At 34.2% G+C, this 25,139-nt stretch overlaps 1 protein-coding gene and 1 long non-coding RNA gene across 2 annotated transcripts; one reads left to right on the top strand and one right to left on the bottom strand.

Moving 5' to 3' along the window:
• Positions 1 to 13,456: 13,456 nt before the first annotated feature.
• On the bottom strand, positions 13,457 to 15,066 carry LOC133864080 (GDSL esterase/lipase 1-like). Its single transcript, XM_062300283.1, has 5 exons — positions 14,758 to 15,066; positions 14,553 to 14,674; positions 14,217 to 14,447; positions 13,872 to 14,115; positions 13,457 to 13,794 (listed from the first exon to the last, which is right to left on the bottom strand). Exons 1-5 carry the CDS (start codon positions 15,020 to 15,022, stop codon positions 13,556 to 13,558), a joined length of 1,101 nt encoding a protein of 366 aa, XP_062156267.1. The 5' UTR covers positions 15,023 to 15,066; the 3' UTR covers positions 13,457 to 13,555.
• A 3,458-nt stretch (positions 15,067 to 18,524) lies between these two features.
• On the top strand, positions 18,525 to 21,588 carry LOC133863829 (uncharacterized). The gene is made up of 2 exons (XR_009899448.1): positions 18,525 to 19,315; positions 21,325 to 21,588. It is a non-coding gene; the product is annotated as an uncharacterized LOC133863829 (long non-coding RNA).
• Positions 21,589 to 25,139: the final 3,551 nt, after the last annotated feature.

Genomic DNA, 25,139 nt, shown 5'->3' on the forward strand with positions numbered 1-25,139 from the left:
GGCATCTTTGTTACAGCAGCACACTTACATGGTAATGATTTTGTCAACAGAATGTAGCCAATAAAACTAACAAAAGGGAACAAATAAAAGTAAAGTGTAATAAGTGAATAAATAGATGAAAAATAATTACAAGAATCAATAAATGAATGAGTCAAATAAACATATATAACGAATTGGATATTGAAATATAAACATAACTAATATCGAAATAGAATTCATAAGAGATATGGATTAATAACAAATTGATTCTAAGTATCATGCCTAGTTTAGAAATCTATGTATATGCCTCAAGCTTTAAGAAATGAATATATTACGATATGTGATTGTAATCTAATCAAATAAGAGTTATTAAATTAATATGTTAAATAGGATTAAGGCCCTATAGTCTAATTACTCAAGTATTTATATAACAAAAGAATAAAGAGTTGAATAGGATAGTTGAAGATGAAAATCTCATGGGATTTATAGTTTAACCTAAGTAACTCCATAGCCATTAAATCATTTAGGTCCAATAGTCTAAACTACATAGATGGTTAGTAATTAATAAAGATAAAGTATTAAATGTAATGGTTAAAATGAGAATGTTGTAAATGGTAAATTATCCAAAATAACCTTAAGTCAATAAGTATAAATTAGTGATGGAAATACATGAATAGGCTTCAGATTCATTTGGTAGTGTAATTAGATAATTTAATGCGTTTATCTATGTATTATAAAAATACTTAAGTGTGTTAAGGGGTTATGCTTAGCTTAATAAGCATTTTTTATATATACATATATGGACTGAATATACTTAGTTAGCCTAAGTGGATAAACTAGCTATAATGCTTAATAATGATAATAAGGTATAATAATATATAAGCTAATAAAAATAGTAAATGCATCTTATAGTTAATAAACAAGATAAAATACGAACCTAGAACCAATGCGTTAATAATTATTGACTTCTAATTTAATCAAGTGTGTGTTTGTGTACAACAAAATATCTTAAATGTGGAATTTAAAGAAGACAAGATATTTGTTACGAAGTGAAAACTTTGTGAAGAGAAAAACCACTCCAGGATAGCTAAACCCAGGAACTCCACTATCCAAAAACAAAGCTAGTTACAAGACACTCGTACTCACATACCCTTATGCAGTAGTCATACATTTAACTCTGACACGAAGCCTATCGTGAATGCTTCCCAACCAGATCTCTACCTAAAGGGGTTTTTGATGGATTTCTTTACCTTAGGGCCGACCCCTAAGATAGACTTCACACGAACTGTTGAGCACACACTGGCAACGGCTTGAGTGCTAGCGGATCTTTGATTCTCCCTAAACACCCTCTCAAAGCACTATTGAATTCACTGTCGAATTCTGTAAAAAATACAAGCCTAGAGCCCCCTATTTATAGGCTTAAAGAAACCCTAAATCTGCTGAAAAATGGACTCTGGCTGTTGAGCATCCGGACGGAAGTTAGCCACGTCCGGACGGTTTTATGCGATATCCTTTTAGAAACAGCGTAATTTTATCCTTATCAGGTCCGAGTCCAGACGGCTTGGCCGAGCGTCCGGACGGTCTTTGCTATAACTCCTTGTAGCGTTCGAACTGAATACTAGAATATTCTAAAATGCTGGATAGCGTCCGGACGTGTTGCCACGTCGTTTGGACAGCTTGCAGAGACTCCCTAACAGTGTCAACTTCTGAAATCCAACTCCTTGTTGAATACTGATTGACCTAGGGTCCGGATGGTATTGCTCTGTCATTCGAACGTCTTCAATGTAAATCTGCTAGACACTGAGGAGCGTTCGAACGCCTTCAAAGGCCCGTCCGGATGGTTGCATAGGAACCAGTTGATTTGCCATGGAATTTGCAAGGACTCTTCATGAATATCTTCAAGATGCTTGTGATTAGTCACATGCTTTGATTTGAACATTGTCTGAATACATGAAGATTTTGAATTTGAGAACTGACCATCCTGTTAAATCGCAACCATTACATAAAGTGTTTTTGTTTATCAAGAAAGTAGCCAATATAAAATACTAACACAATGATTAACTTAATAGTAGTCAAGGTATTTAGCTAGTTTTAGAAAGCGAGAAATGTTACGTGTGAGCACGTGGGTGATTTTATGTATCATAGAGTATAATGTTCGATAGCTTAGTTGAGTCTAACACTACGATTGTTTGCAAGCACATAAAAATGAGATTGGGGACTCCAACTTGTTCTCCAATGTAGAGTTCAAGGTAACTAGAACGTGGGAGAGTACTTGAGTCGTGAGTCCTATGCAGTCTACCAAAGGTGAGTATTTAACTCACTGAGAAAAGATACAAAGTTTTGAGGTTTTATGGTATTACTAAATGATATATTTACTTTAATTCGAGTCGATGACATTTTGTGATAATGCGTATTTTGAGAATGCTTTCAATACCTTCAATTATATTGAGATATGATTTGATGATGGTTTATGAGTTTTCAAGTATGTTTATGAAATAAGAAATGAGAAATGATTTGATAATGCTTCAAAGTATGTTTATGAGATTGAGAAATGGGATATGTTTTATGAGTTTTTATGATGAGTCAAAGGTTTCATGTTAAAGTTTGCAAATGATGTGAAAAGTATATGATGTTAAATGATGCATGAGTATGTGAAAGCTTGGACATGATGATGTTATGGCACGAATGCATAGAGCATGATGTGAAACGAAAACGAGAACATGACACGCTGAACTAAGACCGTTTGGGTGAGAGTCCCATCGGCATTAAGCAACAAGACCGTTTGGGTTAGAGTCCCATTAGCACTACGAGACAAAGACTGTTTGGGTGAGAGTCTCATAGGCACCACGAAACTAAGACCGTTTGGGTGAGAGTCCCATCGACATCACGTGTAAGACCATTTGGGTCAGAGTCCCATTAGCACTACGAGACAAAGACCGTTTGGCTGAGAGTCTCATAGGCACCACGAAACTAAGACCGTTTGGGTGAAAGTCCCATCAGCACTATGATATGATGAAAACCTATGAAAGCATGCAAAGCACGATGATGATGTTTGAAATGTTTTATTATTGATTTTCATGCTAGACATACATAGCAATATGCCTATGAGTTTGAATGGAATAGAGCATATGCATATAGTTATGACTGGTTTGCATATGATGATTTATAAGGCATCGTGCTTAATTATGCTTAGATACTTGTATTTTCCAAAGGTTTGGAAATGCGCGTATATGAGTATAGTTGGGTTGTGATATGCTTAGATGTGCATAGATATTGGTATTTCCCAAAGGTTTGGAAATGCTTGTATCTTTGCATACCTGGATTATGGTTCCACTCATTTTCTGCTTAGACGTACCTGTATGCTTGTATTCCCCAAAAGTCGTGGAGTGCTTGTATATGTGTATAGTTGAGTGTTATGACATTCATACGAAGATAAATGGTTGCATGCTTAGATGTGCTTGTATGCTCGTATTTCTCGAAGGTTTGGCAAGCTTGTATACGTGTACAACTGAGTTATGATATCATTTGTTTATGCTGAGACATATTCGTATACCCGTATTTCCCAAAGGTTTGGAAAGCTTATATACAAGTATAGCTAAGTCACATGGTGAATATGTAGTATATTGTAGATGAGTTTATATATATATATATATATATATATATATATATATATATATATATATATATATATATATATATATATATATATATATATATATATATATATATATATATATATATATATATATATATATATATATATATATATATGTGCCTCTAAGCTGGAGATTGGAACATTTGTATATATTCACAGCTATGTAGTATGATTTCACTTTTTTATAAAATGCCAGTTTGTACCTTATCAGTTACGAAATGTCTTAAAATGAAGTATTATATTAATGGTAGCTGTTATTGTAAATGTATGATAGAAAGAAAGAAATATCGGCTTATTACAAAAACTTAGTGAGTTTATATTGCAGAGACCGTGGACTCACTATTCCACCTATGCGGACGTGGCTAACACCACGACTGTGTAGATGTTGTTTATGTTGCAGTTTAGGTGTCACGTGTGGTAGTTCGTGTACGAGTTTAGAAGTTAGCACATGGATTCCTTTGTGATCCTATTTGGTGAGGTACTGACTTGACCTAAGTCAGTCTCTCTTTGTGATGTAGTGACTTGTACCTTATGATTGTAATTGGTAATAATATTGAGTAATTGTTTAGTAGCTCTAGTTAGTTTATTGGAAATGTTTATGGTCAATTCAAAGACAAAAATTATTCAAGTTTTCAGCTGCGATGATTGTTTAAAGATTTAGAAATAACGTTTTGTGGTTAATTGATTTTAATTTCCCACTCCGTCCTTGAATTTAGGTTGGGACGTTACAACCTGCACCCTTACCACCAACTTCACCCCCACCCCCACCCCAACCCCAACCCCGACCCCGACCCCAACCCTAACCCCGACACTCACCCTCACCCTCACCCCCGCCTCTGTTCTCACCCAAACTACTGCCCCCCACTACTTTCATTATGGAACAATGCGGTCATGCAGTATCACTCCATAGAGATTGAGATTATACAGAAGCTCGAGAAGTGCGGATCCAACTTATACCACACTTTGAAGCGAACGTGGAATCTGAAGATACCTTCTTAGGTATGTTAATCAAGACCACCAAAGCAGTGGCAGAGCTAGAAATTTATCTTTAGGAGGGCCTTTTTTTTTTTAAATTTTTTTTTTTTTTTTTTTTTAAATTTTTTAAATTTTTAAATATTTTATTCTCTTTATATTTTTACTATACACAAAAAATATAATAAACACAATGTAAAATAGAAATGAAATATTTTATAACATAATATGAATTAGAACAACTAAAAATGAATTAAGAATAACTAAATATTAGTAAAAATGTCACATAGTATTGCCTTTATGTGAAGCTCCATCAAAATCTCAAAAATAAGATGATCTAATGGGTAGCATTTGCAGAGACGACCATTAGACATCCAATCATATTTTAATTTTTCAAATTTCTTAAAAAAAGATATATTCAAAACGGACAAACTAGCTAGTTAATGGTGCAACAATTTACAGTAACTCAAATAATTTTGAAACAAAAAGAAAAAAAAAATTATAATACAAATAATAGAAGAAGTACCTATACATAAAAAATAAAATTAAAAATTAAAACAACTACAATTTTGAAGTCAATGATGCAATTTAGAATAGAAAACTAAAACTAAAAAAAAATAAAAAAAATATACTTACTTTTGGAAGAGAAGTCTACGTGACAAACAAAAACAAAACAAAAAAAAAAACCCATGAGAGAAAACTATAAAATAAATAAGGATGCAATTTGAAAGAGGTTCATACTTTTCAATTTTTTTTTTCTTTTTTTCTTTTTTCAATTTGTAATCTATTATAACTTACAATACTTTTTACTCTAAAAAGAACCAGACATTACAGGTCTACATATCTACCCTACGTCGCTTATAAAAAAAAATCCAATAAGAAACTGCGTGTGAGTGCGTGGATAAATTATTTGACAAATTTACTTATAAAATATTATTATTATTTTTTTTAAAACCAATTGCAAGGCCACGGCTCCTGCTGGCCTTAATGTGGTTCCACCATTGCAAACATTCCCTACATATCTCCATACAATAAAGTTTTAAATCCACCGTTGAATTTGTGGGACCCAATGTGAGTCCCATAAATCCAATGATAGATTTGAAAATGAGATGTGTAGGATATATATTTATATAATTTCTCGTTTTGTTGAGATCTCAGTTTAGATGAGCTCTTGTTGAGATCTCACTGGGGGCGTGGATCAATTACTTAACAAATTTTCTTATAAAAAAAATATTTTTTTTAAACCAATTGCTGGAGCCACGGCCCCTATTGGCCTTAACATGGCTCCGTCAATTGTCATGCAGTTTGAAAATGAGAAATTCAAACTCGAAAAATGATTATATAGAAGCTCGAGAAATGTGGATCCAACTTAGACCACACTTTGAAGCGGACGTGAAATTTGAAGATACCTTCTTAGGTATGCTGTTCAGGGCCACCAGAGAGGTTCTATTTCCAATATTAGAAGAAATGCCAAGTGGATTAGGGAAAATAAGTCAAGCCCGAATCTCCGACTGGGCTTCGAGCTCTGGCAATGGAGATTGAGTAGGCGTTAGTTCTTGCCCTTTATGAGCGTTTTACCAGAAGAAATAAAGAAAGGAAGTCTTTTTTTTTTTTAATAGTTTGTCACGTGTTTTATTTTCTCTTTGATTATGCAACATTGCCGGCACGCAATTTCACTCCACGGACATCCAGATTATTTAGATGCTCGAGAAGCGTGGATCCAATTTTGACCACACTTTGAAGCGAACGTGGAATTAGAAGATACCTTCTTAGGCATGCTAATCAAGAGCACCAAAGCAGTGGCGGGGCTAGAAATTTATCTTTGGGAGGGCTAGGTTTTTTTTTTTTTTTTTTCCTTTATGTTTTTACTATAGACAATAATAATAATAATAATAATAATAATAATAAACACAATGTAAACTTGAAATGAAATATTTTATAACATAATATGAATAAAACAACTACAAATGAATTAAGAATAATTAAATAATAGTAAAAATGTCACCTAGTATTGCCTTTATGTGAAGCTCCATCAAAATCTCAAAAATAAGATGAACTAAAGGGCATCATGTGCAGAGAGGACTATTAAACCTCCAATCATATTTTAATTTTTCAATTTTCTTACAAAAGATATATTCAAAATGGACAAACTAGATAGTTAATGTTGCAACAATTTAGTAACTCAAATAATTTTAAAACAAAAAGAAACAATAAAAATAAAAATAAAATTATCTTATAATATAAATAATAAAAGAAGTACCTATACATAAAAAATAAAATAAAAAATTAAAACAACTACAATTTAGAAGTCACTTAATTCTCAAGTGTACTTTAGCTCGCAACTTTTCTTAAGGAGAATCGGATTTTCGTGCTTACAACTGGCCAAAGTGCTAAAATGAAGGACATGTGGTATCCACAAGTGACAACTAGAGTCCATTTCAATTTTTTTTTTTTTTTTTTTTTTTGAGTCAAAGTTGGAGTCCACATGCATGTAGAAGCACCTGGAAGTTGCACAGGCTAAGGGGCACGTGTCTTTAGGAGGTAGAATTTAGAAGTTTGTAGATTCTACAATGGGCTGGATCTTGCTGAATGGGGGAGACACAATATTGGGCTTCTAACAATTGGGGGCTATATATATATATATATATAGCAACCAGTATTAAAACTTATTTTTTGCAAACATAACCTCACCTTGTAGGCAAGGTGCTTCAAGGGGTGGGTAATGTCATGGGTATATTAGTAAATAATGAGCTTGGGCCTTATTAGCTTAGTGGGCTGGGCTTACTTTACTTTAGTGATAATGAGCCTGGGTTATGTGTATATAAAGGCCATAGCTTCATTGTAGTAGATATAAGATTAGTCATTTGTTTACTTTGGTAAGCAAAAGAATTGCACTCTCGAATGTGTTAGGAGATTGGCCCTCTCGAATGTGGCTGAATTCTGTATTTTTCATTTATCAATTTTACTGTTATTCTGTTCCTTTATCAATTCCTCAATTTCTTTCTATTTCTATCCAATTCTATTACAATTCATCAATCAAAACACTAGAAAATTAGTAGCAGTTAATTAAACTGTTACACAAATAAATAAGGATGCAATTTGAAAGAGGTTCATACTTTTCAATTTGGTATTTTTTTTTTATAATTTTTTTTTTATTAATTTGTAATCTATTATAACTTACAATACATTTTACTCTAAAAAGAACCTTGCATTACAAGTCTATATACCTATCCTACGTGGCTCATAAAAAAAATCCAATAAGGAACTGCGTGTGGGAGAGTGGATAAATTACTTAACAAATTTTCTTATAAAATATTATTATATATTTATTTTTAAAACCAATTGTAGGGGCCACGACCCCTGCTAGCCTTAAAGTGGCTCCACCATTGCATACATTTCTTACATATCTCCATACAACAAAGTCAAATCCATCATTGAATTTGTGAGACCTAATGTGGGTCCTATAAATTCAATGATAGATTTGAAAATGAGATGTGTAGGATATATATTTGTATCATTTCTCGTTTTGTTGAGATCTCAATTTTGACGAGTGGGGGCGTGGATCAATTACTTAACAAATTTTCTTATAAAATATATATATATATATATTTTTTTTTTAAAAAAAAAACCAATTGCAGGAGCCACGGTCCCTGCTGGCCTTAACGTGGCTCCGTCAATCGTAATGCCGTTTGAGAAAAAGAAACTCAAACTCAGAAAATGATTATACAGAAGCTCGAGAAGTGTGGATCCAACTTAGACCACACTTTGAAGCGGATGTGGAATCTGATGATACCTTCTTAGGTATGATGTTCAGGGCCACTAGAGAGGCTCTATTTCCAATATCAGAAGAAATGCCAAGTGGATTAGGAAAAATAAGTCAAGCCCCAATCTTCGACTGGGTGCCCAGGCTCCGGCAACGGAGATTGAGTAAGCATTAGTTCTTGCCCTTTATGCGCGTTTTACCAGAATAAATAAAGAAATGAAGTCTTTTTAATTAATTAATTTATTTATTTTTTGTATAGTTTGTCACATTTTTCATTTTCTCTTTGACTACGCAACATTGCCGACATGCAATTTCACTCTACGGACCATCCAGATTATACAAATGCTCGAGAAGTGTGGATCCAACTTCGACCAAACTTTGAAGTGGACGTGGAATCTAAAGATACCTTCTTAGGTATGCTAATCAAGACCACCAAAGCAGTGGCAGAGCCATAAATTTATCTTTGGGAGGGCCAGTATTTTATTTATTTATTTTTAAAATGAGATGTGTAGGATATATATTTATATCATTTCTAGTTTTGTTGAGATCTCATTTTGACGAGCTTTTGTTGAGATCTCAGTGGGGGCGTGGATCAATTACTTAACAAATTTTCTTATAAAATAATTTTTATAAAATCAATTGCTGGAGCCACGGCCCCTGTTGGCCTTAACGTGGCCTGACTCCGTCAATTGTCATGCGGTTTGAGAATGAGAAACTCAAACTCGAAAAATGATTATACAGAAGTTCGGGAAGTGTGGATCCAACTTAGACCACCCTTTGAAGTGGATGTGGAATCTGAAGATGCCTTCTTAGGTATGTTGTTCTGGGCCCCCAAAGAGGTTCTATTTCCAATATAAGAAGTAATGCCAAGTGCATTACAAAAAATAAGTCAAGCTCGAATCTCTGACTGGGCCCCCGGGCTCTGGCAATGGAGATTTAGTAGGCGTTAGTTCTTGCCCTTTATGCGCGTTTTATCAAAAGAAATAAAGAAAGGAAGTCATTTTTTTTTTTTTTTTTGTATAGTTTGTCACGTGTTTCATTTTCTCTTTGATTACGCAACATTGATGGCATGCAATTTCATTCCACAAACATCCAGATTATACAGATGCTTGAGAAGTGTGGACCCAACTTCGACCACACTTTGAAGCGGACGTGGAATTTGAACCTTCTTAGGTATGCTAATCAGGACCACCAAAGTAGTGGCGGAGCGAGAAATTTATCTTTTGGAGGACCTTTTTTTTTTTTTTTTTTTTTTTTTTTTTTTTTTTTGTTTTGTTTGTGTTCTATATTTTCACTATACACAAAAAATATAATAAACACTAAAACAGAAATGAAATATTTTATAACATAATATGAATTAAAACAACTACAAATGAATTAAGAATAACTAAATACTAGTAAAAATGTCAGATAGTATTGCCATTATGTGAAGCTCCAAAATCTCAAAAATAAGATGAACTAAAGGGCAGCATGTGCAGAGACGATCATTAGACCTTTAATTATATTTTAATTTTTCAATTTGCTTACAAAAGATACATTTAAAACGGACAAATTAGCTAGTTAATGGTTCAACAATTTAGTAACTCAAATAATTTTAAAACAAAAAAAATATTTATTTTTTTTCTTCTTATAATATAAATAATAGAAGAAGTACCTATACATAAAAAATAAAATAAAAAATTAAAATGACTACAATTTAGAAGTCACTGCTGCAATTTATAATAGAAAACTGAAACTAAAAAAAAAAAAAAAAACTTACTTTTGGACGAGAATTCTACGTGGCAAAAAAAAAAAAAAAATCATGAGAGAACTATATAAAAAAACAAATAAATAAGAATGCAATTTGAAAGAGCTTCATACTTTTCAATTTTATTTATTTATTTTTTTTAAAAAAACTAATTGTAGGAGCCACGACCCCTCTGGCTTTAATGTGGCTCCACCATTGCATACATTCCGTACATATCTCCATACAACAAAGTTGCAAATCCACCATTGAATTTGTGGGACCCAATGTGGGTCCCATAAATCCAATGATTGATTTGAAAATGAGATGTGTAGGATATATATTTATATCATTTCACGTTTTATTGAGATCTCATTTTGACGAGCACTTGTTAAGAACTCAGTGGGGACGTGGATCAATCACTTAATAAATTTTCTTATAAAATAATTTTTTTAAAACCAACTGCAGGAGCCACGGCCCCTGTTGGCCTTGACGTAGCTTCGTCAATTGTCATGCGGTTTGAGAATGAGAAACTCAAACTTAAAAAATGATTATACAAAAGTTCGAGAAGTGTGGATCCAACTTAGACCACACTTTGAAGTAGACGTGGAATCTGAAGATACCTTTTTAGGTATGTTGTTCAGGGCCACTAGAGAGGTTCTATTTCCAATATCAAAAGAAATGCCAAGTGCATTACGGAAAATAAGTCCAGCCCGAATCTCCGATTGGGCCCCGGGCTCCGGCAACGGAGATTGAGTAGGCGTTAGTTCTTGCCCTTTATGCACGTTTTACTAAAAGAAATAAAGAAAGGAAGTCTTTTTTTTTTTTTTTTTTTTTTTTTTTTTTGTTGTATAGTTTGTCACCTGTTTCATTTTCTCCTTGATTATGCAATATTGCCGGCATGCAATTTCACTCCACGGACATCCAGATTATACAGATGCTCGAGAAGTGTGGATCCAACTTCGACCACACTTTGAAGCGGACGTGGAATTTGAAGATCCTTTCTTAGGTATGCTGAGCGTATCTTTGGGAGGACCTCTTTTTTTTTTTTTTTTTTTTTTTTTTTTTTTTTTTTGTGTGTGTGTTCTATATTTTCACTATACACAAAAAATATAATAAACACAATCTAAAATAGAAACTAAATATTTTATAACATAATATGAATTAAAACAACTACAAATGAATTAAGAATAACTAAATACTGGTAAAAATGTCATCTAGTATTGCCTTTATGTGAAGCTCCAAAAATCTCCAAAATAAGATGAACTAAAGGTCAGCATATGCAGAGACGATCATTAGAACTTCAATCATATTTAATTTAATTTAATTTTTTTTTTTTAAAACTAAATGCATGGGCCACGACCTCTCTGGCTTTAATGTGGCTCCAGCATTGCATACATTCCCTATATATCTCCATCCAACAAAGTTTCAAATCCACCATTGAATTTGAAAAACCTAATGTAGGTCCCATAAATTTAATGATGGATTTGAAAATGAGATGTGTAGGATATATATTTATATTATTTTTTGTTTTGTTGAGATCTTGATTTTGATGAGCTCTTGTTGAGATCTCAGTGGGGGCGTGGATTAATTACTTAACAAATTTTCTGTTAAAATAATTTTTTTTTTTTAAAAAACTAATTGCAGGAGCCATGGTCCCTGCTGGCCTTAATGTGGCTACGCCAATTGTCATATGGTTTGAGAAGGAGAAACTCAAACTCGAAAAATGATTTATAGAATTTAAAATTATTTTCTGAACCTAAAGATGCTTTATTGGTCAAACCGAAAATATTTTCGGTCACACCAAACACCGAAAATACGAAAAATATTTTTCAAAAAATATTTTTCGCTGAAACAAATGTAGTATAAAACGTTAAAATTTTTATCATCTTGAAAATTTTCGCCTCTATTATGAAACCGACCATTTTAATTTTTTTTTTTCATACTTCGTAACTAGGTAGAGTGTCTATATATAGAGACGACAGTAATCATCTTTTCTAGAAGTTCCTAGGGAGAAAACTACTTCAATTTAATTTTCTAAAAGGATTTTGGACCACTACTCTTTAAGTGTACTTTTTTTTTTTTGAACGGGGACATTCATTCATTCCATAAAAAGCCCAAAGGCAAATACACCAGCCTGAAGGCAAATAAACCAGTCCCAAAAACTACAACACAAACCCGGAGGTTGAAGGTAGTGAATAGAGATGAAGAATCTCTAAAACACTAAGTTAGGATCAAACCTAGCTTAAAGCAGTTACCAAAGCAACAAGCTAAAATTACAAGAACAAACATTTGGCTCTCTCTATACAATGAAGCACCACCCATCTAAAAGTGACAAAGCCTGGTCTAGCTGTCAAGCCTCCTAAATGCCCAAGTAATTATCAGCTCATTACAATAGTAAACTGTGAAAGAAAGAAAGAATATACAAAAAACAGAAACTAAAACGCTAAGTCGGCAAGTGGAGAGCAACCCCAACACCGGCGTGTGTTTTACACGCGCCGCACCTGGGCCACCCCTGCTGCAGCCAATCAACATTCCTTCCCGAAAACACCACCTCGCCAGCCCGAAAAATGGTTCGTGGCTCTCACGCGCAAGCCATACCCTCGACATGTGCAGACCACGCTCCGAGCTTAGAAGATCAATGTCGCCGGTAGATGAGGCGGCATGAACAGATCGAGGCTGACGGCGAGCAGACTCTGGGTGGTCGTGTCATAAGATCTCCGGCGTATCAATATAGATCTAAGAGAAAAGAATGCCGGAAGAACACGAACGGAGGTCACACCCAAATACGACTTAAAACGAAATGAATCTGTCAAAACAACAAGAAAACACAAATAAACAAACTCCATAGCCCCAACAGCTAGGAGGACAAACACCATCACCGGAAACTAGCCGGGGGGAACAAAAACTCCCACTGGAACAAACCAGGGGAAAACAAAACAACCACCCTAGCTCATAAAGAGACTAGAGGGAGAAGCACCACCGGGAGGAGAGAGGCGACGCCTCCCTCCCCCGGAGAACACAAGCTCTCAGAAACTCTCTCTCTCTACTCTTTAAGTGTACTTATTAATGAAGTTATCTAAATTCAAAAATCAGGCATATTTAAGTTCGGTGCTCATGCCATTGAAAATTCTGTACAAGTCTTTTCTTTCCATAGCAAGCTAGTCAATTTCCACAGCCTACTGGTTTGTTTCCCTTCTTTGAAATCTTAATGATACCCTGTTCGATCTCCATGCAACATATTGCAAGCCTAGCTATTACCGTGGTTATATGTATTTGGAATAAGGGAAAAGCAAATTTTAAGAATTTGAAGAGCATATGAGAGCAGTGAGTACTGTAGATATCATGAGAAACTAAAACAGAGTTTGAAAAACCAATCCTTATTACTTTAATACATCTTCCAAAATACTCAGCATACAAAGGCAATTGCAGTTTGTGAGTTAATTAATTAATCTCCCTCCCTTCACTTTTGCTCAATCAGCGCTTTTAGATTGTAAGGCCACGTGACATCAAGATTTCCATTCCAGAAAAGCTTGGCTAGTTGCTGGTTGGCCCTTTCAGTGGGATGAGCGTTGTCAAAAAACACATATTCACTGGCGTTTCCACATAATTCATACTCTTTCACTGATTTCTTCCCTCCACAACTTGAAATTCCTCTGTATGGACCAGTTCCACAACATGCCATCTTCCCTTCCTTGAAACCTTGATAGAAAAAAGTCAGTCTTGGTAAATTACAATCGTAAAGTATGTTCTGTATTATGAGAATGGCTATGACATACCATATTTTAAAGGGTTATTAATTCTTTCTGTAATAAAACTGTAGAGATTGGTATATGAATATTTGAATCCTTTCAGCTGGCTCGCGAGGATCTGGAGGGCATGAGAAAGTGCTTTATTGTGCCGTGTAACCAGTGCTGTAATTTCCTCCCTATTTTCTGGTGTGAATGCTTTCGTATATGGAAGAAAACCCAGCGGTACCAAGCTTACAAACCCAAATTTCCTTCCTCCTTTCCTATGTATTTCCTGACGCATCAAAGCATAATTATAAAACGTACACCATCAAAATAATCAAAATCAAAAAGTTTGTTTAAATTTTGGATTAATTCAACATTTACTGTTATTACTTTGATCACAGTTGTGACGTTGCCAATCACCATATCTACATATTCTTCATGAGAGTAGGATTGAAGCACGCTGGAGTTTGAAGTGAAAGGGGCTAAATAATCGTTGTTTCCAATGCTAAATAAGTAAATAGCTTTGGACAACAATTTCTTGGCTTGTGGTTCACCTATTTCTCGCTTCAACAGCGTGTCCACCTTCTTGAAATAACTGAGTTGACTATGTTGGTCTATCACCTGATAAGGACGGAGACCAAAAGAAAAAAAAAATAGTGCAAATATAATCAACTAATGCCCTGCCATCAAGTGAAAATACTTGATTAGATATACAAATACACGTACAAATCCTCGACGAGTTTCGACGAGAGCACCAGCTCCTGCTGATGCAAAGTTAGCTCCATCAGTATATCGAGCATAACCAGGATGTAGATAGGGTGGAATCATTGGCAACTTTACATACTCAGCTGCAGCGATGTTCAAGAGTCAATTGTGCAACAATTCAGGTCCCAAAGAAGAAAAAAAGAAACCCATTATAACTGTGTCTTACCTATGAAATCTGGAATGACACGGCCATCAGAAACTCTGCCAGTGGGGTACTTAAAGAAGTTTTCACCATACGGCCAAACATTTGACTTGAAATCAGTGGTCGTGTTGATATAGTTATTGTTTCCGACATCAAAGAGTGAATCTCCGAAAATGAACAAGGCAACATGTTCCTCCGGCAGGCAGATGTCTCCCAGGCATTGGGTTGGAATAATAAGGCTTGCACACAAAACGAAGAAACAGAAATGGAACCTGGAACCGGCCATCATGTTAAATCCTCTTCACTTTCTGCTAATTTCTCTTTAGTTGCAAGTTTCATTTATAGGCTGCTTACAACTTCCTGGTGAGGAAAAATCAAATGTAAATTGCTCGAGTTGAATCACCGCTTATTTTAAAAGCTTAAACGGAATGTTATCTTTTTAATTAGCAAGACCTAACGTGTAAAATATTTAATTGAAATGCGGGTGTGAATGATGAAGACATTAATGTTCGAACTCATGACTTTTGCTCTGCTCTAATACCATATTAAATTATTCAAAAATGCGCTTAAGCTGATCGGAAAAAGTAAACTTAATCATTTAAATTAATATTAGGAGACCGAGAATTAATTAGAAATATGGGGCAAATGAAACTATTTTATACCGGCATAGGATAACCACTTCATTCTTTTCATTAAAATATTGGCTGTGCATGTGAGCTAATCACATAGGTTCGAAACTTGGGCCCCAAGTTGGACATCTTATATTTGACAATGGTCAAAAGGAAATACAAAGGAAAAGAAGAAAGCGAAAGGTACGTAATCGTAAGGTGCTATATATTGACTGTAAATTACATGACCACAGAAAGAAGCATGTTATCAGCGGACGATTTTGACTAGTCCGATTTATGACTCAAGCGAGCTGGTAACTCTTGCGAGGCTTGTTTTAGAGCTTCCAGGACTTTGAGGACTTGTGGGCTATCGTCCTTTGATGATGGGTCTTCCATGGTTGCTAGAAGTTTCAAGAGAGAGAGAGTAGACAGAGACGTTGAAAAGGGGTGCGTGTCTGGTTTTCATAATCATATGGCCATATATGGGCATGATAGTGTTTCAGTTCAAATAACTCCGACTATGCTACAGCGCTTTCTAGGACTACACATTTTGATCTTAATCATTCTTGTTAGTTATTGTAATGTTCAAAAAAATATTTAATAAGTTTATTAAGATTAAATAAAAATAATTTTATTTAGTGTGGTGGTAAAATAAAATAAAGTGTTTTATTTTATTCAATAGACTTGTAAATGGTAACGTTGAAAAGAAAATATACCTGATATTTTTAGGTCCAAATAAAATATACAAGAAAAAATAATAGAAAAGAAAGATTAAACAATAAAAGAGATAATAACTAGAGTGAAGACTAGTCAAACAAAAAGACAAAGCTAAGTATGTGGTAAAGGGTAGAATCGGTTTGATAGAAACAAGAAGAAAAGTCAAAACTTCAAGTATGTGGTTCACGTTAAAAGAAAAATGAGAAATTTTAAGTGACTAAAAGATATATACTACAAGAAAAATGGTCTTCGGCCACCAATTTTTTAACGACGACCCACAAGTCGTCGCTAATAGTCGCTTATCAGTGACGGCATTTTGGGGTCATCACTAATGTCATAAAAAGTTTTAACATCAACGACGACAATTTTCTCGTCGCTAATATGTCGTCATTTATATTGTGGCGGGAATTTTTTTCCTACATAAAAACTATTAACGACAATATTTAGCTTATTAGCGACGACTTAGTGGTCGTTAATAACAAACCACAATAGTCGTCGCTAGTACTTGACTATTAGCGACGGCTAGAATAGTCGTTGCTAATACTTTGACTATTAGCGACGACTAGAATAGTCGTCGCTAAAATGATCCATAAATAATATATTTGACTCAAATTAGCGACAAAAAATCGTTGCTAATATCTCATGTATTTAACTTACATTTTTTTTGTTTTTTGGAAAAACTAAACTTTACCCCCCAAAGTTTAATCTAATATGCAATTTTGCCTCCAAAGTGAAAAAAAGTTGCAATGGACCCCAATTAAGTTTCATAATTTTTCAATGTAACATATTCTTTCGAAAATACCCCTGAAAAGATCAATTTCTTTTTTAGAAAAACTAAAAAAAAACAAAAAAAAAAAAACAAAAAACAAAATTGGGGGTGGCTTTGAAGCATTTGGGGATTTTTTTGGTCTTTTTTTTTTTTTTTTTTTTTTTTTTTTTTTTTTTTTTTTTTTTTTTTCCAGAAGACTTGGCTACATTACAAAATTAGGAAACTTGGTTGGGGTCCATTGCAACTTTTTTCACTTTAGAGGTAAAATTGCAATTTGGGTGAATTTTTTTTTTTTTTTTTTTTTTTTTTTTTTTTTTGGGGGGGGGGGGGGGGGGGGGGGGGGGGGTTAAGTATAGGGTTTTTTTTTTTTTTTTTTTTTTTTTTTTTTTTTTTTTGTAAATGTATCATAAATCCTTTATATAACAAGAGATTTGAAATCATTCTTTCACTTTTTAAAAATAAAGATTCGCTCCTTAAGTTTTTAATTTCGCAAATTTGAAAAATGTTAATTCCGTGTTTTTTCCATCCAGTTTTGCAACATCTGTTAGGTTGAGTCACCATTTATCCACATAGGCATTGACACGTCAGTTAAAATGACACCGTTTAGTAATTTTTTTTTTTGTTGCCAAATCTCCTAAAATTAATAATTTTTTTAAATTAAAATCTAAAACAAAAAAAAAAAAACCCATTGTCGATGCAACAAAACTGAAGGTGAAGGTGAAACAGAGTTGGACGAGAGAATGGTTTGAGTTGAAGAAGTTGTTGATTTTTTTTATTCCATTTGATATGAAGAATAATTGACCTGTAAAGAGGAAAATAAAGCAAAAGGGAAAAATGAACAAGTTGCTGTAAAGAGCAGATGGTAGGCATGGTGTTTGAGAAAATGGATAATTGTAAGTTAGTCCCTGGAGTTGGCCATAATTATTTTTCACTCTTTGTGGTTAAAAAAATTCGTAGGAGGTCCTCGTAGTAAACAATAATTACGAATTACTTCCTAGACCTATTTTCCATCCACTAGGTTAATAGATTCCGTTAGTCAATCACGTCACACCCAATAGGAAGTCAACACGTGTCCATTACAATAAAAAAAAATGAAAAAAATAAAATATAAATATTTTGTAGCGCCCCGGATTTTAAGTAATTAAATAAATGTCTTAAATGAGAATTTAAGACCGAATAAAATAGACAAGTCTAGAATTGACGTTCAATTCTAGAGACTCGACGCTCGAACGGCTTAATATTGTTGGAAACAATATTCACATCGATCAGTTAATAAAATACGTGGCTTTAAACACGATATTTTAATCCCCGATGAATAATGAGGAATATATGAATATTTATGAAAATAAATATTATTTGGTCTTATTATTTATAAACTGTAATTTTATAAATGAAGAATAATATTATTATACTCTAATAATATTACGAGACTAATTAATAAACAGATTGAATTAATCAGTGGATTAATTGATGCGATAATATTATCAAATAATATTAATGTGTAATATTTACTGTATGTAATATTATTGTATATATATATATGTTTGCAATGTATATATTGAAGGTGTTATAATAATATTGAGATAATAGTATTACCGATGAAACGAACTAGACACAAAACGGACTCAGATTGTAATCCTGATAAATTATACATAATGGTAAAGACCAATGTAAAATATCTAGAGAGATATTTCTATGAGAGATATTTTATAGGAGATAATTTTATAAAACTTAACTACTAAGTTATGTTCAAAATATCGAGTGATATTTTACTGAGATAATGATTACAAGAAAAATAATATCCTAATTATTCTATAAAATCAAACCACTCTCTCTCTTCAGTGATTCGCAACCGGTTCCTATTTCTTTTCTTCCCTTATTTCTTTTATTCTTCTTTCTTCCTTCTTTGTTTCTTCTCTATTCTGTTGCCCGAAAACAGAGACAGCGAGAGAGAGTGAGACTGAGATGAGAGAGATTGAGAGACGAGAGAGTGAGAATGGGGGAGAGATGCTGAGAGTCAGAGAGAGAGACCGAGAGATCGGGAGAGAGAGGATCCGTGAGTGGGAGACTCGACGGGGCAGGAGGGAAATCCGACCGCTCAGAGGTCCGGTTCTCGGTGGGTAGTGCTGGGTCGTCGCCGGCAGAGCCAAAGCGACGATCGGCGGAACCCAGGGGTTTGAATCCACAACCCATTAGCCCAGAAAACCCGCGACCCGCAAGCTAAACCCGACGGATCCGGGAGAATCCGTGTGACCCGATCCTTCCGGAGGTCCGATCCTCCATGTCCGGCAGTTCCAACGGCGGTTTCCGGTGAGCCGTGACCTGTGTGCAGCAACCCAGACGAAGACCCGAAGGCCCGTGACCCAAAACCCGACCCGGTGACCCGTCAGACAGAGAGGAAGACCCGGTTCTTCCTTTGCGTTTTCCGGCGGATTTTCCGGCGGAATCGGTGGCTTTCTCCGGTGGATTTTCTGATTAAATCTTCAAGGTATAAAAACCCTATGATTTAGCTTGGGTATTTTGATTTGTGATTGGATTATTGTAAAATTAGGGTTTATGATTTTGGGGGTTTTCTATGGATTGATTAGGGGATTTTATTGATTTATGATGGGGTATTTTTTTGGTTGTTGTTCCCCTGTTGTTGCTGGTCGAATGGTTTGGATTGTGTTCCGTGTGTGGTGTTCGGTGGCTGTAAATTCCAGTGATGTGTGTAGGTGATTTTGGATGAATCTCCTGTTTTGATTTAAGGTTTATGCATGTGTGTTGTTCCGGTCAGTACCTTGGTTTGCAGTGTTTTGGTTGGACTGCGATGATGGGATCTCTGAATATTGGATGAGTATTGGGGCTGGTGTGTGTCGGCAGGGAGTGTTATAGTTCATTATATCCCCTGTTTTGGCCAACCGTGTATTGATGTTGGAGGACTGATCATTTGGATTGTTTGGCCATGGTATTTAGTGAAGACCTGATTTAGATGAGTGTGGATTTCCATGTTCTTAAGATATTCATTGAGTTTAGTTGTTCCCTAATTTAGTATTAATTGTCCTTAGTTGATGATGGATTAGTGGATGGGGTGTGTTTATGAGATTGATGGCAGTGGCCTTGTTAGTGTACTACTTTGGAATATGTTCTTGAATTAAGACGTTTTGGTTTGCTAAGTGTACAGGAGGGTAGTAATATTTTGGGGTGTTTCTCTGTTAGCTTATTGAAGGAATGCTTGTACATGACCATGGTATTTGGTGATTGATTTGATAATATATTATTATTGCTTGGCTATTTGATGTTAAGTCATATATCATGTGTTGACCGAATCCATGTGAAGCATGATATTTGTTTAAGTTATTTGGGGGTAAATTCACTATGTGTTAACTATGGGTCTATGTTTTAGGAATTGGAGGTTCTTCCTCAATTTTGGTTATAGATGATAAACTAATACGTTTTAATTGACAAAGGAGGAATTGCTATATTCTATCCATGTTGTAGATAATGTTTGATTATTGAAAATGTATATGTGATGTTTAAACTAAGTACTTTATTAGTTGTAAAGCTCTAGAATTAAAGAATGATTTTATGAGTTTAATCATGTAATGCATTGTTTTAGGACTTGAGTATTATGGTTTAAAGCTTTCAAAATTGACAGTGTGATATGGAAATCTTGCTAGAAATATGCATAGGTTTCTTGTTGGCTGATTTATCTATGCTATAGAGAATGATATTAAGAATTTTAGATTGTACTCAAGTGATTACTTGAGACCTAGATTCGATATTATTCTAAGGTATTGATTTGCTAATTGATTGAGCAAATATTAAGACTTAACCATGTTATGTTAAGTAATAATTAATGTAGATTGTGTTCCATAGATGATTGCTTCTATGTATGTGCATATGTATAAAAATGGAATTCATGTTTAGGCATGAATTTCTAAAAGGAATGTTATTGACCTTCTATGCATATAAATATGTATTTGATGCAGATGATGAACTGAGACTGCACGAAAGGGCTGTAAGTATAAATTACTTACTGAGGGTCGTACTGGATTTCAGTAGTGTTGTGTTTATGTTTTATTTTAATTGGATGCGTGTGATTGATCATTGCATACATTTAATAATTAACCTATTAATATTGGTTGCTACCGTCTTCCAAAGGTTCAGGATGGGAATAGTGCCTGGAACCGAAAACCCAATAATTCATATTGATTGCTACTGTCTTTCAAAGTGCTAGTGGAGTGACGTGGGACGTACTCTGCTAGTGCGGAAACCATGCTAATAAAATGTAATGTAGAGGGTACGGCCTCGAGATATACGCTGACCGGGGGTACGGCCCTTATATGAGTGGAGTGTCATGACTATATTAAACTGTTAAACTTTGCATGAAAACTATCACTACATCATTATGTCATATCTCTGTTCCTTAAATAACGCATAAATCATGATGTTGTTGAATGACAGTTAGCTCACTTATGAAACTATGGGATTGTGGCGGTAACCACCTTCTCATAGATGTTTGCGCAGGTTCTGAAGATTATGGATTGGATTAACTGCTAGCTTAAGAGATTTAAAGCTGTGTAGTTAGGATTTCAGTACTTTGTACTCATAAATGTTTGTACTATTTGCGTGTAACATGTTTAGACATTTACTTGTATTTATTAAGTCCCATGTATGCTTAGTGTCATATGTGACACATGTTTCTTTGTAAATGGTGTAAAGACTTTTAATGTATTTCTAGAGGATGTCAGTTAAAGCTCTGAATGTGTTGTAAAGGAATTGCCCCTGATGTTTGAAAAAAAAAAGATATTCGTATTTTCCGCTGCTAGATTTATCATCTCTGAATGGTTAATGACACGTAATTATCCAGATATAATTACTTACGTTTTTTGTAAAAAGCGGGTCGTTACATATTTGTTTTAAAAAAAATAAAACAAAGGGGTGGCTGCCGGTGTGGGGGTTGCCAGGCCACCCCTGACCACCTTTAGGGGTGGTGCGCGGCCACCCCAGTGGCCGAGGGTGGCCGAAAGATTTTAGGGGTAGCCTTCAAATGGCCGAGGGTGGCGTGCAGCCACCCCCAGAGGTGGCCGAGGGTGGCTTGGCCACCCCCAAAGTGGTGGCTACCCCTTTTGTTTTATTTTATTTTTAATTTTTTTTAAACAAATATTTATATATTTTTTTAATTGTAATGGACATGTATCAGCTTATTATTGAGTGTGATGTGGCTGACTAACAGAATCTGTTAACCTAGTGAATCATGATAGAATCGATAGAACATTCGATCGATCCAGTGCATTAGTCCGATTGATCGTGATAGAGTTTGATAGATCAAACTTGACAAAGTGAATTTTCAATCTAGCGTCCGATTAATGCTAATGTACTAGTTTGGTAAATCATGATAGGATTGATAGAAAATCTTATCGATCCTAGTGCATTACTCTGATCGATCGAATATTCGATCGATCCTAGTGCATTATTTCGATCGATCGTGAGTATTATATATTATCCTAGTGCATTAGTTCGATCAATAATGATAATAATATATGGATTTTGTCTTATCCTTGTGGATTAGTCCGACTAATCGTGATACGATCAAATAATTAATTGATCACAAACTTACATATTTTTCAGGAAAAAATACACATACCCCCTCAAATTGATCCATTGTCAATGTTCCATCTAAACTACAAAAAAATGTCAATGTCGGCCTCTCAATGACAAAAATATGCTTCAGAAAATTATAAAAAGAAATTATAATTATAACAAAATTAAAAAAAAAAAGTTTGAAAAACCAAGGGGTTCATTGTAATTTTTTAAATTTTTGTAAACAATTAATTTTCGTTTATTTGTTTTGGAATTTATAAGAATACTTTAGTCCTTGATTTTAAAAAATATTAATAAAGAAATATATATATATATATATATATATATATATATATATATAAGAAAAAAGAAAAGAAAAGGCCAAAGTTAGCCAATTGCCCAACCCATAAGCAATGCTAATTAATTGAATCTGGCAGTACTCCACTCACAAAAGGTATCGACTAGCTAGGATATTTACAAAAAAAAAAATAATAAAAAACTTCCATTGGTTGCACGCGGGAGTCTTTCCCGCACAAACCAAAACTAGGTTGTTATAGTTTAAGAAGCACTGAAGCAGAATAAATAAAAAAAAAAAAAAGAAAAAAAAAGAAAAAAAGAAAGCAAAGAAAAGGGGCGTTCTCTATCATCAAAACTGTTTCTCTCTCTCAGGTCTCTCTCTCACTCTCTATCTCGTTTTGATCTGTACGTTTTACTCCCAAAAAAATTGTGAACCTTTGAATTGGGATTTGGATCCTTTATTGTTTAGAGGTTAATTTTATGTTTATTTTATTTTAGTTCTAATAGTAAAAAAAGTGATGCCTTCGAATTGGGATTTGGATATTTTATTGTAGGACAATTTTGGACGAAAGTATGCTGTGTTTTGAAAATAGTGACACCTAAAACCTGTAGATTGATAGCAATATGTGACCTAAAACTTTTTCCTTTTCCACAAAATAGTTTATGAGCAACTTGGATTAATTGTAGTTTTATCTCAACTGGGGTTGGTGATCGTTTCAGGCTTGCAGTCAAGACTGATTTGGTTTTTTTTTTTTTATTTTTTTTTTTAATTTTTTTTTTCTGAGACTAGGAAATTATTAAATTGACTGCGCCAACTAGATTATCACACAAAAAGCACGTCTTTGTTGTCATGTACGTCTAAGAGTACTGCATATGTCTGTGTTTTTAATTTTTAATCAAGCTTAATATGTTTCTGTTTTTTTATGATTACATTTTGTTAATGAATTTGATGGATTACTAGATTATTTTTTAAAATGTACCTTGGCTTGATCTCCTTTTTACATTTAGCTTCTATTGGTCATTTACTTTATTGGATGTGTCAATCAGGTAGAACAATTAAGCTTAATATCTCTCTTAATTATCACAAGAAAACCACTTTGTTTTGATGTACTTCTAATTTAGATTCACATGCATATGTGTAGAATAAGAGTCTCTATGTATTTTAGTTTTAATTAAGCCTAAATGTTTTTTTCTTTTCCTTCTTTCTTGAATTCAAGAAGAGAAATTATGTTAATATTCAACCTTTTATTTTTTATTTATTTTTTTTTCAATGGTGAGTAAAATTTGGTGAGGCTTCTAAGAATGCTTAAAGTCATTCCTTTTTTTAATTTAAAAGTTTTAGAATTTTGATAAAACAAGTTAATCAATCGAAAAATGTTTTAGAAAGCTAGAGTTATATATTCTTGTATTGTTTAATAAATGTGTATTATTTGCAATCATCATTCTTTTTTCTTTTTTATTTTATTTTTTTTATTTTTTATTTATATATATATATATATATATATATATTTACTTTGTGAGTAATCGCGCGATTTCAATTCCCTTAATTTTTAATCGGGATGCACTTTTCTTTAGAAAGTTTTATAGTTTTTCAATAGGCACTTAGGTGGTTTATAAATAATTGTTTTGCATATTGATGTTGAAGTAAAATAGAGAGTGAGCTGTTTTTGGGTAGTAGTTGGCAAGTAGTACAAAATGTGACCCATAGAAATACATACGATGTTCCAACTGTACTAGAGGGAGAGATTGAAGAAGATGACGAAGGCTTTGGTGATGAGGACAAAGAAGATGAATGTGTTGGGGGTCATGCACCTGTGCAATAAGGAAACGATGAAGACTCAACTCCGTTACGTGGAGATGATGTGGAACCAATAGTTGTTAATAGAAGCATGTTAATCAACGATGAGGCCAATAATGTAATACCCGGGAAAGACAACCCACTTAAGTTATCAATATGTGCATAAATATAAGACTTAAGAATTGCTCTTAGTTTAATTAAGTTTCATAGTTATGCATGTAGAGAATTGGATCACTGAGGTTAGTCGATCGAGCGACTTTCTGGTCGATCGAGCGACTTTATTTTCGATCGAGCGACTTCGCCCAGTGCAGTGCAGTTTCCGCCAGCTGCGAAAATTGATCTTTCGACCTAATAACTTGGGGCCCATACGGGGTACTTGATGCCAAACGATCATGTCCACATTTAGTTAGCCTAGTTAGTCCATTTTGGTTGAAGCCCAACTAGATTTCCTTAGATATCATGCAATCATGGGCCAAGATATGGAATAGTAACCTAGGAGATTTGAGCTAAGAATTTGAGGTGTTGGTTGGCTCAAATCTGGCCATTGGGATGATGATTTGTTGGTTAAATCTCAGCCCTTCAAGAGTACTATATATAGGTTGCATGGGAAGTTGATTTTCATGAAGGAGAAACAAAACTATAGCCAAAACTC

This window comes from Alnus glutinosa, chromosome 3 (assembly GCF_958979055.1).
Source record: "Alnus glutinosa chromosome 3, dhAlnGlut1.1, whole genome shotgun sequence".
Lineage (NCBI taxonomy): Eukaryota > Viridiplantae > Streptophyta > Magnoliopsida > Fagales > Betulaceae > Alnus > Alnus glutinosa.

What these genes read in the sequence shown, in the direction of transcription:
- LOC133864080 (XM_062300283.1), bottom strand. Translation starts at nt 15,022, where the DNA reads ATGATGGCCGGTTCCAGGTTCCATTTCTGTTTCTTCGTTTTGTGTGCA. An exon ending in TGTCATTCCAGATTTCATAG is followed by an intron (nt 14,675 to 14,757) that starts GTAAGACACAGT and finishes ACATCGCTGCAG; the next exon opens with CTGAGTATGTAAAGTTGCCA. An exon ending in ACGTCACAACTGTGATCAAA is followed by an intron (nt 14,116 to 14,216) that starts GTAATAACAGTA and finishes TTGATGCGTCAG; the next exon opens with GAAATACATAGGAAAGGAGG.